At 36.2% G+C, this 17,249-nt stretch overlaps 2 protein-coding genes across 4 annotated transcripts in view; both read right to left on the bottom strand.

Moving 5' to 3' along the window:
* Positions 1-17,249, bottom strand: part of MYLK (myosin light chain kinase) — a 342,321-nt gene that overhangs the window by 295,272 nt on the left and 29,800 nt on the right. The window lies entirely within an intron of this gene.
* The window catches only part of CCDC14 (coiled-coil domain containing 14), a 46,170-nt gene continuing 29,833 nt past the window's right edge, over positions 913-17,249 (bottom strand). For all 3 annotated transcript variants that reach the window (XM_068546613.1, XM_068546614.1, XM_068546615.1), the window contains 4 exons: positions 11,204-11,286; positions 8,784-9,002; positions 8,577-8,709; positions 913-2,445 (listed from right to left, as the gene is read on the bottom strand). In XM_068546613.1, coding sequence (XP_068402714.1) covers positions 1,515-2,445; positions 8,577-8,709; positions 8,784-9,002; positions 11,204-11,286 — 1,366 coding nt within the window. In that variant the 3' untranslated portion in view covers positions 913-1,514. The remainder of the gene's footprint in view (positions 2,446-8,576; positions 8,710-8,783; positions 9,003-11,203; positions 11,287-17,249) is intronic.

Below are 17,249 nucleotides of genomic sequence, written 5' to 3'. Positions count from 1 at the left end.
AAAATATTAATGGACAATTCTGTGAAAATAGCTTAGAATTCATTTAATATTTAGACCTAAGAAATCTCTTTCTATAAAATCTGAACATGTCAAAGAGACTATATCTGGGCCCTTTAGAATCTGTAGCCCCAACACTTAAAAACCAGCAGGAAGAGGTTCTGGGACCAGCAGAACACTCTTTAATGCTAAAGCCTGCCCAAGCACTAAATACAATGACACCAGGGAGGTGACTTGTATGACGTATCAGTGATAGCACACTACACAGTTTTCTAAAAGTTAAAATGTGCTGTTTACATGGAAGGAAATGATACCAAGTAGTTAGGGAGTGCTAGTTTAGAGAAGCACAGACCAACCTAATTCATATTATTTATAGAATAGAGAATGTTGTCAGCTAAAGTGCTGAAAAAAAGAAAAAATTGGTCCAGAAGGGCAGAATTACAGCCAGTGCAAGATTTATAAAATCCATCATGTTCAGGGACTTCCCTGGTGGTCCAGTGGGTAAGACTTTGCGCTCCCAATGCAGGGGGCCCAGGTTTGATCCTTGATCCTGTGATCGGGGAACTAGGTCCCACATGCATGCCACAACTAAGAGTCTGCATGCCGCAACTAAGAGTTCACATGCTGCAACTAAAAAGAGTCCGCATGCCGCAACTAAAGAGTCCGCGTGCTGCAACTAAAAGATCCCGCATGCCACAATGAAGATCCCATGTGCCTTGACTAAGACCCGGTGCAGCCAAAATAAATAAATAAATAAATAAATATATTTTTTTAAAAGTCCATCATGTTCAAATATAATGACAAAAAACAAACACTTCTTTATTTAAAAAACCAAATTTCCAAAACTAAAACTTCTTTGTTAGCATTTCTTTACCAGTCTTTTACTTTTTAATGGTCTTAAATGCATTTGTGACAAAAATAAAGTGCCAAAGTTTTAAGAAACAATATGCTAACTTAGCATGTTATCTATATTTTCCTGGACCAATCAATGATTTTTTAAAATAGAGATATTGGCATTTTTTTTCTCTTAAAATAAATGTTTATATGTCTCACCAATAACACCAGCCTGTAGCACAGAGCATCCCACATAAAAACACAATGCCATTAAAAACCAAACAGGAATCCTGAAAGAGAAAAGAAACTCTAGTTTTAATATAGTAAACTGTACCCAGAGACTCCCTTCCCATTACCCTTTAGAATAACCAGAGAATCCTTCCAACCTGCACCCTTAGCCCAGCAGAGTAAGAATAAACTCTAATTGATAAATACTAAATTAAATATTATTTACAATACTTACAATATTTTCCTAGTTACACACAACTTTCTTCTCTTAGCAAATGTCAATTTCTTAAGATGACTTGTTTTTAAAAGTTCCAGTGTCAATATATTCCAATAATAAATTTACTATTCATACAATTTATTATTTCACACATAATTAATATAAAACTTTAAAGAAACTTAAAATATATATTCAATGTAGCCAAGTTCTATTCTTAAAAACAACTTTTCTTCTGAGTTTACTTCTCCAGAAGACCAGTCCTCAAGGACTTCTGGAGTCTAGCAATGTTGGCATCCAGTGCTGCAAGGCCATTTCGGAAGTCTTGTTCATCACGGGAAGTGAACGTTGAAAAAGAAGACATGCTCCAGTCAGAGGTTAAATCAGAATTTAAAAAGCTACCATCAGAGACTGCACTACTTTTCACTTGAATGCTGCTGTTCTGACAAGTGGAGGGGCCATGACACGCAGCCAATTCCTCTGGCTCCTCAGCGGCAGGAGGGATCTTGCAAATGGCTTCCTTTATTTTCTTGAGGAGTTGCTTGTCCTCCATATCGGCTGTTCTGGAAAGTTTCTCAGGTGCAACTCCTTCCTCTTTAGAAGAGGAACAAACTCCAGGTGCACACGATTTATTTTCTTTTTCAGCAACACGTCCACTGACCGTCTGCGGTGGAGCAACAGTGATCTGTGGCTGGGGGGATAATCTCTTAGATGGTGGTGATTTCTTTTTAGAAGTGCTTCTAGCAAACGGAATGTAAATTGTCTTATCCAAATTACACTCATCTTCTATTAAAGTTGTAACTTCACTCTCCTCATCAGAATCCTGTTTTGAAAGGGCAGAAATGATTCCAGGGGCTGATGCTTCCACCATGTTCCTAGCATTAGTATGCTGAGGGCCTTTAGAGGGCAGACCATTTTCATAGGGTCTATCTGGCACTGTGTTTTCCTCATTGTTAATTGTAGAAAGTGGCTCTGAACGTGTAGTAATAGTGTGAACTGGTTCTAACTTATTTAGATAGCTCATTATGGAAGTGTGAGCAGGGATTGGGTCATGTTGAGGTTGTTTTTCATGAAAGTTCAGAAGTGATTTCGTAAGATTATTCCCAGGCTTGCAGCGAGCAGTGTCCATACTAAGATCTGAGAGAAGCTTTGCCATACTGGTCTGTAAAGTTCTGTTAAGAAGAATTTAGTACACTAATTATTCCTTTGTACCCATTTCTTTCATTTATTTAAATATACCTCATCTTTAAAAGAAAGTATTTGAGGCAAGCACCTGGCTCTTAATACAGGAAAAAGCAACTAAAAGCACAAAATCACAAAATATGCTCTGGAAAGAGTAAATTAAAATAAGAAATGATAAAAGATCTTGGTCTGCCTCAAATCGATTATTATTATATCTCAAAATAGAGGCTCAGAAAAATTTCTCTCTTAAGGTACAGAGATGCTTTATTTTTGAGCAACATTGCAAAATGGTAAATATACTACTCATTTGTTAGTGGACTCTGTTAGTAATTAAATTACTTTCCATTAAAAATATATATGCAAAGGACGCTGGAATAATGCTGGGTAAAAAAAAAAGGATAGTTAGAGATAATTATCTAGTATAATTAGGTAGCAACAGCTAGACTCCAGGAAAAGTGTGATATAAGGAAAACCACACAGGGTTTGAAGTCAGACAGAAATGGAATCGTATCTTCACACTATCGCTAGCTGTGATCTTGGGCAAGTCACTCAACCTTCCTGAATCTCAAGTTCTTCAATTGCAAAATGAAGGTAACTACTTCAGGATTAGAGTGAACATTAAATAAGATAAAATAGTAAAACATAAGGGTAAAGTGCCTAGCACAGTTTCAGGCTAAGTGGGTTTTTATTTCGTGGCAGCTTTTTTAGTAGTCCTATTAAAACCATTTTATACCAAGGCTTTAGTCTATTTGAATTGAATCATAATACACTCTTAAATACAGATAAGAAAAAGAAACACACCAGTTTTAAAAAAAGATACAAAGAACATCAACAGGTAATTTTAAAAGACTACAATTAGCCAATCAGCATGTTTTAAAAGTTCAACTTTTATCAGAGAAATTCAAATTTTTTAAATGTGATTTTTTTTTTTTTGGCCTATCAAGCTAACATAGGAAAATAAGAATATCCATTGTTAGAGAAGCTTGGAGAAGCAGGTATTACTAGTGGGAGTGTACACTCTCCGAGCAGACCAGCAATATATCAGAAGCCTTAAAGATTTGTATATCCCACACCTTTTGACCCACCAAGTTGCACTTCTAGAAGTTTATCCTACTGATATTCACCAAGAGGCTGTACCCAGAGATATATTTACAAAGATGTAATTTATAATAGAAAATAAATGGGGTTAATATCCTCAAATACTGTGGACTGATTTAGGTAAACTATGGTCTTACTGCATCACAGCCATCTATAGCCATGTTGTAAAGAATATTTATTGATAAGAAAATGTCCATTATACCAGGTTAAATTTAAAAGATCAGACCATAAGCAACACAATAACAATATTATTTTTGTAAAAACAGTTACACACATCCAAATAAAATACTAAAAGGAATCTTTATACGAAACCGTTAGCAGTGATTATATCTTTGGATATAGAATGAGTGATACTTTTCCTATAAAAGGAAAAAAATAGCTTTTTTCCAACCTGGCTTTCACTGTCATCTTAAATATGCTATGTTTTGAGTTCTGATTACCATTCAAATGGCAATGGCTCCAGCCACTTTTTCCTCATACCTCTTTCAAGAAGCTAATGAGCTACTATTAAAAGATTTAAAAATATGCTATAGAAATGTATATTTAAAGAAATGCTGTAATGAATAATGATCCACTAGTTAATTCAACAAGACTGCACACTGCCATTTTTATTTTTATTTATTTTTAGTAAGGAAATCCTTATGTTGAAGTTCCTTTCCAGACTTAAAAATGTTATCTCTGCTGTGCACAAAATCTGCAATACAGAAAGGAAGGAAGGGACAATATAATAAGAGTTTAATCTCTGGAAATTAATAGCAATCACTAAGCTTCTCATGTGTAAACAAAATGTGGCTCACCATTGTCTTTGAAATTAAATCTCTGTAAGTAAAGTAAAAATATGCCAAAATTTAAAAGGAAGCAATACAAGCACCTAGATAGCTACAAAGTAGTTATATTTGTGCTTCTATTATATGAGACTCAGCTAAACACACTGATTCTTAATGCTTGGAAAACTGGCACATTTTCATAATAAGAAATGTAAAGTTCTTTCTTGGCTATTTATAAAAATATACTAATTTAAGTAACTATCAGCACTTGTAAGAATGCTCTCAGAAGCTATTAGAAGAATATTTACTACTTAGTTACTGAAAAATATATTAATTTTCCTCACATTTTAATGGTTTTATAACATGTATTCTAGTAAAATCTTTAAAAAGTGATAAAGATGTATTTCAAAACTATTGAAGGTTGAAGAAAGAAATGGTTTAGGAAATCTGTTTAGAACTTGTATGTGAAACTTTTAGTTCCATTATCCCTCCCCAGTAGTCTGAGAAAGGCATTAAAAATTTTTGTGAAATCTCTGAGACTATTTAACACACACACACAAATATATACCTATCTGAGGTGTATGGCTATAGGGAAAAGATATGGGATAGATGAACATGAAGATTTATCTGTATTGTCAGATGTCATTGCTTTACTCTCTAATGTCAAAAGTAAAATTTAAATGGTCACAGTTAGCCCAGCTATAGTACTGGAGATGTTCCTAATTAATTGAGTTACATAGGGTACCACCAAACATATCATAAATCACCAGTGTGGGTGAATTTTGACAACTGAGCTCCAAGAGCATTTTTTTTGTTGTTTTGCTCTTTAATTTAAAGGGCAAAACAAAAATTGCCATCAGTGGGTTTACATACTTAGCATTTTGAAGCTAGTACTGAATCTTCAGAAAATGCAGTGGCAGAACTGTAAGACACTGTGCTAAGCCTGCCTACTATGTTTCTATAATCATTTAGAGTCTAGTTAGTCTAATAGGTGAACTAGTAGTCATGAGGCAGGATTTATGCTCAGCATAAAAAGAAAAGGTCCTTAACAACAATGGAAAAAAACTGACAGCAAAGTTCTTGAGAGTCTTAAGAAAAGGAGAACAAAATGTCTATATCTAACCTTTTAGACACAGTCTTTTCTAAAAGCAGATAATATATAAGAATTAATGACCTTTCTCAGTTTCCATGTTTCTATGTTAGGGTACATGTTAAGAAAAGGCTCCAATTGGCAAACGAGTCCATTTTCGTTCCTAATAAACACTGGAAACGGCACACTGTGTGTTATTTGGGAAGTATGAGCAGGTACTAAGGTATCTTCTTAAAAAGGCAGAAGAATCTCTTAATAATGGGTCATCTTCTCTCAGAGAGAAGCTGTCCTTTTCAAAACAGGAAGCAAGGCTAAAGAGGGAATCTGAAGTCTTGGCTGAAGTCCAGCTCACGTCCCAACTAGGTGTGAAAGTCAGGTATGTGCCTTCATTTCTTTGGGCTTCCATTTATGCTAATTTCTAGAATAACTGTACTATTACTTACTCGGAAAACTGTTCTTACATTTTTCTATCAATTTACTTCACAAATGCACCACACACGTTAAATAGTATTTAGTCCAGTTTATCCTTAAAAAAATATGTTATTTCCCTTCATACATCATCAAAGAACTAGAATAGCTTTTTGCTTAATGATGTGGATATTTAGCAACTAAAATGATTAAATATTTTTGTGTGTGTTTCACATTCATATATTTGGACCACAGTATACAATAAATGTTTGTTGAATAAATGAATAAGCAAACGAACCCATCCATTTATCCATCCATCTCCCCGGGGAAAAAATGCTAAGGTTTACGTAGACTAGATTAGGCACGGAGTCATCACCAGGAATAAACTGTTTTAGTTAAGACCATGCCATGTATGAGGGTGAAAGAAAACCTGGCTTGGAATTAAGAGATGTGGGTTCTAGTCTCAGCTCCGTTATTAACTCTCTATTAATATTTAACTTACATGGCCCTAGTTTCCCCAACCATGAAAATGCAGATATTTAAATCTTCCCTCCATAGATGAGGACAAATGAAATAATAGAGAGGACTTTGAAAAAAATCCAAGTGCTTTATAAATAAAAGATAACATCAACTTCTAATGTCATGCCCATAAAGGAGCTGGGTTTAGTAGTATGAAAAAGAAACTGAGGGAAGAAAACTCCCAGGGAGCTAGATCTTCTGCTTGGGGCCAACAACCATGCCCCTTAGAATGAGGAGATGCTGCCAGTGACACCTAAGCAACCACTCATGGAACTTGACCATGTTACCTTGCTGTCCTGTTTTTCTTTTCCAAACTTGACTATATACCATATATACTTTAATACATACGTTAAAAAAAATATGTATTAAAAAAGTTATTTTTTAACTTAAAAAAAAGTTTATTGATATATAATTTATAAACTATAAAATATGGCCTTTTAAAGTGTACAACGTAGTGGGTTTTTTGTCTATTCATAGAGTTGTACAACCATAACCTCTACCTAGTTTCAGAAGCCTCACAAGAAACTCTGTGCCCATTAGCAGTCAATGCCCATTCTTCCCCTCTTCTCCCAGCCCTTGGCAACTACTTATCTACCTTTTGTTTCCATGGGTTTGCCTATTCTGGACATCTCTTAGAAATAAAATCATGTAATATGTGGCTTATTGTGATTGGCTTCTTTTACCATAAATATTTAAAAATAACAGAATTTTTACCCCAAATTACTCCTCAGGAAAAAGAAGACGCTTTTCTTTGGAGACCTTATAAAGACTTTCATAAGAAGGGACATTCTCCTAATTACTTCACTTTGAACAAGAGTGGTATAAACCAATTTTTAGAAACTCTGACTAGAACCTAATTAATTATAATACTACATGGATACAAGAAGTGTATTTTGTTTTTTTCACTGTTCAATAAAAGTTCGAGTGAAATTATTCTGTGAAAGATGAATGAGGAAAAAAAGTGATATTTCTATGTTAACAATAGCTTTTATAAAGTCACTTCAAATATGTTTACAAAACAAAATTAATATTATATATATTATGATATATATATATATTTCATCTATTTCCCTAAAAGTTTATAGTTCAAAGTTGGGAAAAAAAGTTTGTAATTCAAAGTGGGTCTTCTCATTTGAAGTACGAAGAAGATTGTTTTATATTCAGGGTTGTTTTATGTTTAGAACTATGAATTTCCAGCTTCATTCAAAGGCATGGTCAGATCTGATGATATTCAGGCCTAAAATAACTGACTTCTCTAGGATTTAAAAAATGAGTAGAAAATCTAATTCTTGTCAACCATCTCAAGAGAAAACTGAACTTTATAAGTGCATATCATTCAAAAATTGAGTGAGGTGGTTTTATTTATGTAAGACATGTTAAGCAATAAAGGGATCTTAGAAGTTGCTGCCAACTCCCTCATTTTATTGATGAAATGAATGAGGCTCAAAGAGGCTAAATGACTTACCCAAGATCTTATGAATGAGGGCTTACTGTGCTAAGTGCTTTTCATGAATGATTTCTTAGTCCTCCTATCAACCCTAATCATGTCCCCACTTTACAGGAAAGGTTTAGAAAGGTTAACTATCTTGCTCAGAGTCATACAGCTACTACATGGTAGAGCTAGGATTCCACTCAGGTTTCTCTGGCTTCACAGAGCTCTTAACCATTTTGCTAAATAAGTCTTTAGCTCCTCATCAGAGGCCTTTTCACATGGTTTAAAAAACCAGTTAGGGCTTCCCTGGTGGCGCAGTGGTTGAGAATCTGCCTGCCAATGCAGGGGACACGGGTTCGAGCCCTGGTCTGGGAAGATCCCACATGCCGCGGAGCAACTAGGCCCGTGAGCCACAACTACTGAGCCTGCATGTCTGGAGCCTGTGCTCTGCAAGAAGAGAGGCCGCGATGGTCAGAGGCCCGCGCACCGCAATGAAGAGTGGCCCCCACTCGCCGCAACTAGAGAAAGCCCTCGCACAGAAACGAAGACCCAACACAGCTAAAAATAATAAATAAATAAATAAATAAATAAATAAATAAATTTAAAAAAAAAAAGAAGAAAGGAAAAAAAAAAAAGCAGTTAACCATGTTTGGAATTTATCTTAACTGGAACAGAAGAAAACATCATTAGAAATTAGCAAAAACATTGAGAAAAGGGTAGGGGTAAGAAAGCAGGTCCGAAATTATTTTGAAGTTTATAAATACATCTAACAAAAGGCATAAGTTATTCAAATGATGTCAATATTACCTGGTTAATTCTCTTAGTCGAGTCACCTCAGCATCACGCTGACGTAATGTTATTCCCAAAATCTGATTTTCCTTTTCTGCAGCTTCTAACTTAAACCGGGAGCTTTTCACATTGACTAAAGCTTCCTCCAATTCTAAAACAACAAAAAAGTTTTAGTTTCCCTATTACTTTTTAAAAAGTGACCATAACTGTAGTTCAAACACATACCAATTTTCATTCTTGTTGTCTCAATGTCAAATTGCTGTTTATTTTCAAGTAAAGTTTGATCTTTCTCTTTAAATATACCAGCAAATTTTTTGTTTTCATCTTTCTGACTTTCTATCACTTTTAAAAGCTCTTCATTTTTACTCTGTAGTAATTCTTGGCTCTTTAGTGACTCCTGTAATTGATTTTGCAGTGACTTGTTCAATGATTGAAGAGAAAACACTGTAAGACAAAATAGATCAAATAATTATTACCCTAATTTAAAAACTACAAACCTGGAAAAGCTCTGTTTTTTTAAAAAGAAAAGGCTTGGAGTTTATTGATTTTGCTTAACCATTATATGCTTGAGCAGTTCTATGTAAATACTAAATGTATTTTTAAAAACTGATTGGCGGAAGTCATATCTTTCTTCTCCAATTGATATTTCAGGCATTAATTTTTTTAACCTTTTTTAACAAAAAAATAATATATATACAAAGTAAAAAAAATTCAAACATCATGAAATACCAATGATACCAAATGATTCTCAATGAAAAGTCTCCCTTCCCACCCCACCTCCACTCTCCCCCAAGAAGCAAGCAATATTAACTTTGATATCCTTCTGGAAAATACTTTTGCATATAACATATATTTAAGCATAAATGAATCATACTATACCCATAGTTTCTAACCTTCCCTTTCCCCCCTCCATAAGATTGTTATGTATCAGCACAGAGATCTATCACATTCTTTCTAATGGCTATAAAATGGCACCTTTCATTTAACAGTTGCAGCCTTGAGTGAAGTAGAATCTGGGCATACAGTGGTGAACAACAGAGACATGGTTCCTGCTCTCATGGAGCTGATAGCAAACAAGTAATTATGAATAGTAATACATGCTCTCAAGGCAACAAGAAGGGAAATGGTAGAGAATAAAAAGAGATAGGCTGCTTAGAATGGCAACCACCGATCTCCTCACTTTCCGTCTTGGCCTCCTCTCTCCCACCCATCCCCATGGTTTATTCATAATGGAACCAGAGTGATCTTTTCCAAAATTACTCTGGTGAAGTTGAACGCGTTTATGAAGTGCGTGTTCTGTTGGGTGCTCATATTTTTTAAATTTCTTTGTAAGAGATATTTTTATATATTAGGAAAATCAAGCCTTGGTCATATCACACAAAAAACATTTCCCCATTTTGTTGATGCTTTTTGAATGTATTTATAATTTTGTTGTGCATAAAATGAAAAAGATTTCTGGGACATGTTTTATCAATCTTTCCTTTGTAGCATGTGAGTTTTTGTTGGGCTTAGGAAAAGTTCCTAAGAATACAAAAAAAGTTCTTATCTTTTCCTCTAGTACTATTAGCTTTTTTTTCTTTTCTTTTCTTTTACTTTAAGCTCTATGATCCATAAGGACAACTTGGCAGTATCTGTCAAAACTGCAACAGTATATACCCTTTGACTCATAAATTCTATGGCTATAATCTACAAAAACAGTCACACATGTGCACAAAGACATATGTACAAGGATTTTCGTTGCAGGATTATTTCTACTGGGAAAATGGGGAAAGTACCTAGATATCTATCGGCAGGGGACTTTAAATACATTATGACAGAACTACATAAAGAGAATATCTACACATTTCTTAAACAGAAAGAAACATATTTATGTATTTTGATAGAGAAAAATGTCTACTACATATTACGTGAATAAATACAAGCTGCAGGAGTATATGCAGTGTAATCTCATTTTCACAAAAGAAGTACATATAGAGTTCTATTAGTGCCCATCTGTTAGTAGATACGCAGTATTTATGAAATAAATCAATTATATATGAACAGGAGATATGTGAAAGGAAATACAGTCTTTTTTTAAAAAAATAGAGGTATTGGACTTCCCTGGTGGTGCAGTGATTAAGAATCCGCCTGCCAACGCAGGGGACATGGGTTCGAGCCCTGGTCTGGGAAGGTCCCACATGCCGTGGAGCAACTAAGCCCGTGTGCTACAACTACTGAGTCTGTGCTCTAGAGCCCGCGAGCCACAACTACTGAGCCCTCATGCCACAACTACTGAAGCTTACACTCCTAGAGCCCGTGCTCTGCAACAAGAGAAGCCACAGCAATGAGAAGCCTGCGCACCACAATGAGGAGTAGCCTCTGCTCGCCGCAACTAGAGAAAGCCTGTGTGCAGCAACGAAGACTGAATGCAGCCAAATATAAATAAATAAATAAATAAATAAATTTTTGGGAAGTCACAGCACGAATCTCTTATTTTTGTGTTTCTGCACTATTTTAAATTTTAATGAGTATTATTCTTACTTTTTTAATGTTGATTGTTAACAAAAAGTCCACTTAACACAAAGTAAATAAGAAAGTTCAATTCTTTATCAACATTTCCAGAGCCACAAAGAATTTACCATCAGTTCTTAAGTTCTTTTACCTACATTCAAGGTTGCATTCCAGAGAACCAGATGACTTTTGAGTTTTTTCTCGTTCTCTAAGTTGCTGGTTCAAAATTCTCAATTGCCTAAATGAAATAATGAAAAACATGAATGCAAGAATCCCAAGCTCATTTAACAGTATACATTTGATAGCCTATTAAAATAGACAACACAAATAGTGGCTAGAACAGCAGAACTCCTCCATCTTATCCCCCAAACATAAGACAAAAACCAAATAAACAAAGCAACAAAACCACACTACTGCTATTATTAGAAGGCCTGAGATAATTTTTAAAAGATTGTCTGGGATAGCATAAAACCACCCCTCACTAGAAAAAGGTTAATTTACTTTTCCCCTTCCCTTTTTTGTTCTCTTTTCAGTGATTTCATTGTTTGTTTCTATTTCTTTCAATTCTATCTCCTCTTGCTATTTTCTTCTTTTGTCTTCCTTCTCAGGAAGTATTTTCATTACTGTAGTAATTATCTACTTTTTAAAAGATCTGTCATAACTATGAACCAGAATACCTACAGGGACCGACTGCTATCAGACATCTATCTGCTTGGCTTGTCATGCACTGTAAAAATTGGAAAAGATAAATTTATGCTTCTACTAATTTCTTTATTAGATGTAAAAGTTAATGGCTTTAAGTAAAGAGAATGCTAATAAGCAGCAACTCTTTCCCACGATGAACTTCACAATATGTAGCTGCTTCACAAATAGGAACAAACAAAAGGAAGTGTTTACTTCTAAGAAGTTAATACTTTAAAAAAAGGTATCTCTGGTATCTTTCCAGAATTACTTACCTGGAAATAATCAACACTAAAGTATTATTGTTACAAAATCTAAAATTATAGATTCTACCTCACATCATTTGTATGTATTAATTCAGAATGGATTAAAGAGCTAAACATAAAATATAAAAACGAACAAAACTTAACTATACAAGGTTTAGGTGGAAATCTACATAATCTTAAAAAGTGGGAAAGGCATTCCTAAGCAAGACTCAAAATCCAGCAACCACCAAGGAAAAAAATGAAGAATTTAACTACATCAAAATTTGAAAGTTGTTCTAGAATTAGCAGTCTGGAAGAAAATACCTGCTACACATATAACAGACAAAGGGTCTGTAACATTTAAGAACTCCTACAAATCAGTAAGAAGGGCAATAAAATGTGACAAACGATAAGAATGGGCAATTCACGTAAGAAATAGAAATGGCCAATAAGCATATGAAAAATGCTCAGCCTCACTAATATGAAGAAATGCAAATTTACAACAGGAGATATTTTATGGCCACAGGATTGACAAAAATGAAAGGAAATAACACTTTGCGTTGGTGACGGTATAGGGAAAGGGATTATCTCAATTGGTGGGAGTCTACTGGTATAACCATTTTGGATGTCAATTTGGCATTATCCAACAAATGTAAAATGTTCACAAACTGTGACAAAATAATTCCAGCTCTAAGTTATCTAGCCTCAGAAATAGTTGTATATGTGCAAAATCATCTATAATCTTGTAGATATATATAAGGATGTTCTCAACAGCAATATTTAATAGAAGTTGGAAACAAAATGCTACATAAATTATGATATATCCATACTATGAAATACTAATATACAGGTATTTAAAAAAAGAGACTGGCTTCCCTGGTGGCACAGTGGTTAAGAATCCACCTGCCATTGCAGGGGACACTGGTTCGAGCCCTGGCCCAGGAAGATCCCACATGCTGTGGAGCAACTAAGCCCGTGCGCCACAACTACTGAGCCTGCGCTCTAGAGCCCACAAGCCACAACTACTGAGCCCGCATGCCACAACTACAGAAGCCCACACGCCTAGAGCCTGTACTCCGCGACAAGAGAAGCCACCGCAATGAGAAGCCTGCGCACCGCAACGAAGAGTAGCCCCTGCTCGCCGCAACTAGAGAAAGCCCGCACGCAGCAACGAAGACCCAATGCAGCCAAAAATAAAAATAAAAAAATAAATATATTAAAAATAAATGAATAAATAGACTGTCATGGAAAGATTTCCAAGAGACAGTATACAGTGAAAAAAACAAGCTACAGAACAATAGTATAACATGATCTCATTTTTGTTTTAATAAAATTCAGCTTTTCTGAAAAGGTTTCTCCTTTACAACAAAGAGGGCAGATCTAGAAAAGGCAGCATAGACTGGTAACCCATAACTCCAACTGGAATACTTCTTCTGATATTTTCCAGAAAAACAGCAGGTCCTTGTACACACCAAGTGTGTGACAGAAGCTTTGCTTGACAATTCTGTATGTCCCTGGTCAGATTCTTCTCTCCTCTTCTCTTTTACAAGTTCATGGGTCTGAGCTGAGAAGCATAATAAAACTGCTCCCACATTTAGGAAAACATTCCTTCCAACCTAACTGTACCACTAGCTACTCTCTTCCCTCTCATTCCCAGTTTTTGGGGCCGGGCTTTTAAAAAATGATTGTTCTATAAAAATGATACATGATAATAAATAGAAGAGTCTTTTAAAAATGGATAATGTTACACATGCTATTTAAAAGTATTATGTATTATATTTAAGTTTACTTTCCATAATGGAAAAGAACATGAAAAAGAATGTATATACATAACTGAGTCACTTTGCTGTGCAGCAGAAACTGACACAACATTGTAAATCAATTATACCTCAGTAAAATAAATTTTTAAAAATTATTCCTAAACAGCCTAAAATAAAGGAAATTGGATATGAAAAACATTGATTTTGGAATTTTTACTGTCAAGATTACTAACAGTCTATTCTGAGCCCATAATTCCAGTTGTTTTAGTTCTATGTATAGATTCAATGTTCATCTCTAATCTACTCCTTTACCTGAACTCACCTCTTGGTTGGCTAGACTTTGTCATTCAAGAATCTTTGTTTCTAAAGGAGGCCAAGGGTGCTGTATTTCCTAAGTTTTCCCACACTTTAGAATACGACTATTACCTTTACACTAAAAGGATCACTGGACCACATATTTTCTTTTCCCTTAGAACTTTGTAAATGATGTTCTATAATCTTCTGACAATTAATATTGCTGTGAAAAGGCTGAGGCCAATTTGATATTTTTCTCCTTATGATTTGCTTTTTCTTTTTAGTGTCTGTAAAAGCTAAATTTTTTTGTCCTCAAGGTGTAGTAACTTCACCAGCGTGTCTTGGTATTGATGGTTTTGCATAGTTTTTCTGAGAACTTGTATACCCTATTGATCTGCTGACACAGATCTTTAGATTAGTAAGTTTCCCTTTATTTATCTATCTTTTAATATTGTGTTTAATCTATTCGTTCTCTTCTCTTTTGCAGGAACACTATGCCAATTTTGCATCTCTTTGGTTTCTCTTCCATGTATATCATGTTCTTAATAATAATTTTTAGATCAGTCTTTTTCTATTTTTTTTGGTATGAATTCCTGAAGCTTATCCACCACGCATTCAGTCATTTAACAAGTATTTATTAGAGTGAGTGCTAGGCACAATTCTCAGCACTAGAAATACAGCAGCAAACAAAAAAGACAAAAATTCAGCCTTCTCAAATTCACTGAGACAAAAAAGAGCATAGAGGTTATCAGGGGCTGGGGGGAAGGGAGAAGGGGAGTTACTTTTAGTGGGCACAGGGTTTATGTTGGGGATGAAAAAGTTTTAGGTACAAACAGTGGTAATGGGTACACAGTACTGTGAATGTATTTAATGCAACGTACACTTACAAGTAGTTAAAAAATAAATATTATGTCATATATTTTACCACAATAAAAATAAATTAATAAAAAATATTTAAGGGGTTTGTAAAGAGAAATAAGATAAGCCTTACAGGAGACAGTGAACTATGAATTTAGTAGCAACTGAAACAGAAATATTTGGGGGGGAAAAGCAAAACACAAAAACCAACAAAACAACAAAATTCAGCCTTCATATTGCTTAGCTTCTTTTTTTTTTCTTTGTTTTTCTGGCTGCATTAAGTCTTAGTTGCAACACACGGGGTCTTCAATGAGGCATGCGGGATCTTTCGGTGCGGTATGCAGGGTCTTTGTTGTGGCACGTGGGCTTCTCTCTAGTTGTGGCGCACGGGTTTTCTCTCTAGTTGGGGCGTGCAGGTTTTCTCTTTAGTTGTGGCGCGCAGGCTCCAGGGAGTGTGGACTCTGTAGATTGCGGCATGCGGGCTCTCTTGTTGAGACGTGCGAGCTCAGTAGCTGTGGCACGGGGGCTTAGTTGCCCCTCAGTGTGTGGGATCTTAGTTCCCCAAATGGATCGAACCCATGTCCCCTGCATTGGAAGGTGGATTCTTTACCACTGAACCACCAGGGAAGTCCCCTGCTTAGGTTCTAATGGAATACAATATCCCTGACTTGATGTTTCTTTGGTGTTAATTTATTTGTTTCTAACAGCGCTTTTATTTCTGTAATTTTTAGATTTTTTATTTTTCCAAGGTCACCTAATCCACTTTTCTCCTCTTACTGTCTTTTCTTCTTTAAGCACTCTCTCTTTTCAATCTCTGTCTTCCTGCTCCTAAGAGAGACTCTACTATATTTAATTTCCTTGGAACTATAGAATACTGTTTCAAGTTTTCCTGGGTTTTCTTCGGGTGATCTGTCTTGTGATGTTTATTCTTGACCTACCTTTGTCGCTTTTGTCAATTTGTTTATTTTGAATGTTATACAAACATCTTTCCCCTTCCATAAATTCTTCCATCCCATAGCTTTCGTGGTATCACTCTCTCCCAGTTTTCCTGATCCTTCTCTACTTGCTCCTTCCTGGGTTTCTTTCACAGGCTTCTCTTCCTGTGTTCTTTCCTTAAAAAGCTGTTATTCCCCAGCAATTCCCCTTTGGCTTTGTTCACACTCTATACCTTCTTGGGGAATTTACCACTTACACACTGATAACAAATCACTTGCTTTTAATTATTATTGTCTCCAGGGTCTACACAGTGCCAGACCTGCAGTAAATGCTCAATAAAAATGTGGTCAGTGAATAACTCCCAAGTCCGTTTCTATCCTGGATCATACCATACATGTCTCCAGATAGTCTAAATGATACATCCAGCATATCTAAATCTTAACTCACTGGCTCTCCCATTACACTTTCTAACTCAAAAATAAAGTGACAGATTGGTTCAAGATGGCGGAGTAGAAGGACGTGCTCTCACTCCCTCTTGCGAGAGCACCAGCATCACAACTAACTGCTGAACTATCAATGACAGGAAGACATTGGAACTCACCAAAAAAGATACCCCACATCCAAAGACAAAGGAGAAGCCACAATGAGACGGTAGGAGGGGTACAATCACAATAAAATCAAATCCCATAGCTGCTGCATGAGTGACTCACAAACTGGAGAACACTTATACCACAGAAGTCCACCCACCAGAGTGAAGGTTCCGAGCCCCACGCCAGGCTTCCCAACCTCGGGGTCCAGCAATGGGAGGAGGAATTCCTAGAGAATCAGACTTTGAAGGCTAGTGAGATTGGACTGCAGGACTTTGACAGGACTGGGAGAAACACAGACTCCACTCTTGGAGGGCACACACAAAGTAGTGTGCGCATCAGGACCCAGGGGAAGGAGCAGTGACCCCAGAGAAGACTGAACCAGACCTACCTGATAGTGTTGGAGGGTCTCCTGCAGAGGTGGTGTGTGGCTGTGTCTCACAGTGAGGACAAGGACACTGGCAGCAGAAGCTCTGGGAAGTACTCCTTGGCGTGAACCCTCCCAGAGTCAGCCATTAGCCCCACCAAAGAGCCGGGTAGGTTCCAGTGTTGGGTCGCCTCAGGCCAAACAACCAACAGGGAGGGAACCCAGCCCTACCCATCAGCAGTCAAGTGGATTAAAGTTTTACTGAGCTCTGCCCACCAGAGCAACACACAGCTCTACCCACCACCAGTCCCTCCCATCAGGAAACCTGCACAAGCCTCTTAGATAGCCTCATCCACCAGAGGACAGACAGCAGAAGCAAGAAGAACTACAATCCTGCAGCCTGTGGAACAAAAATCACATTCACAGAAAGATAAGACAAGATGAAAAGGCAGAGGGCTATGTACCAGATGAAG

Source organism: Eschrichtius robustus, chromosome 6, assembly GCF_028021215.1.
Source record: "Eschrichtius robustus isolate mEscRob2 chromosome 6, mEscRob2.pri, whole genome shotgun sequence".
In the NCBI taxonomy this organism is placed as follows: Eukaryota; Metazoa; Chordata; class Mammalia; order Artiodactyla; family Eschrichtiidae; genus Eschrichtius; species Eschrichtius robustus.
This window is presented reverse-complemented; position numbering and strand designations above follow the sequence as displayed.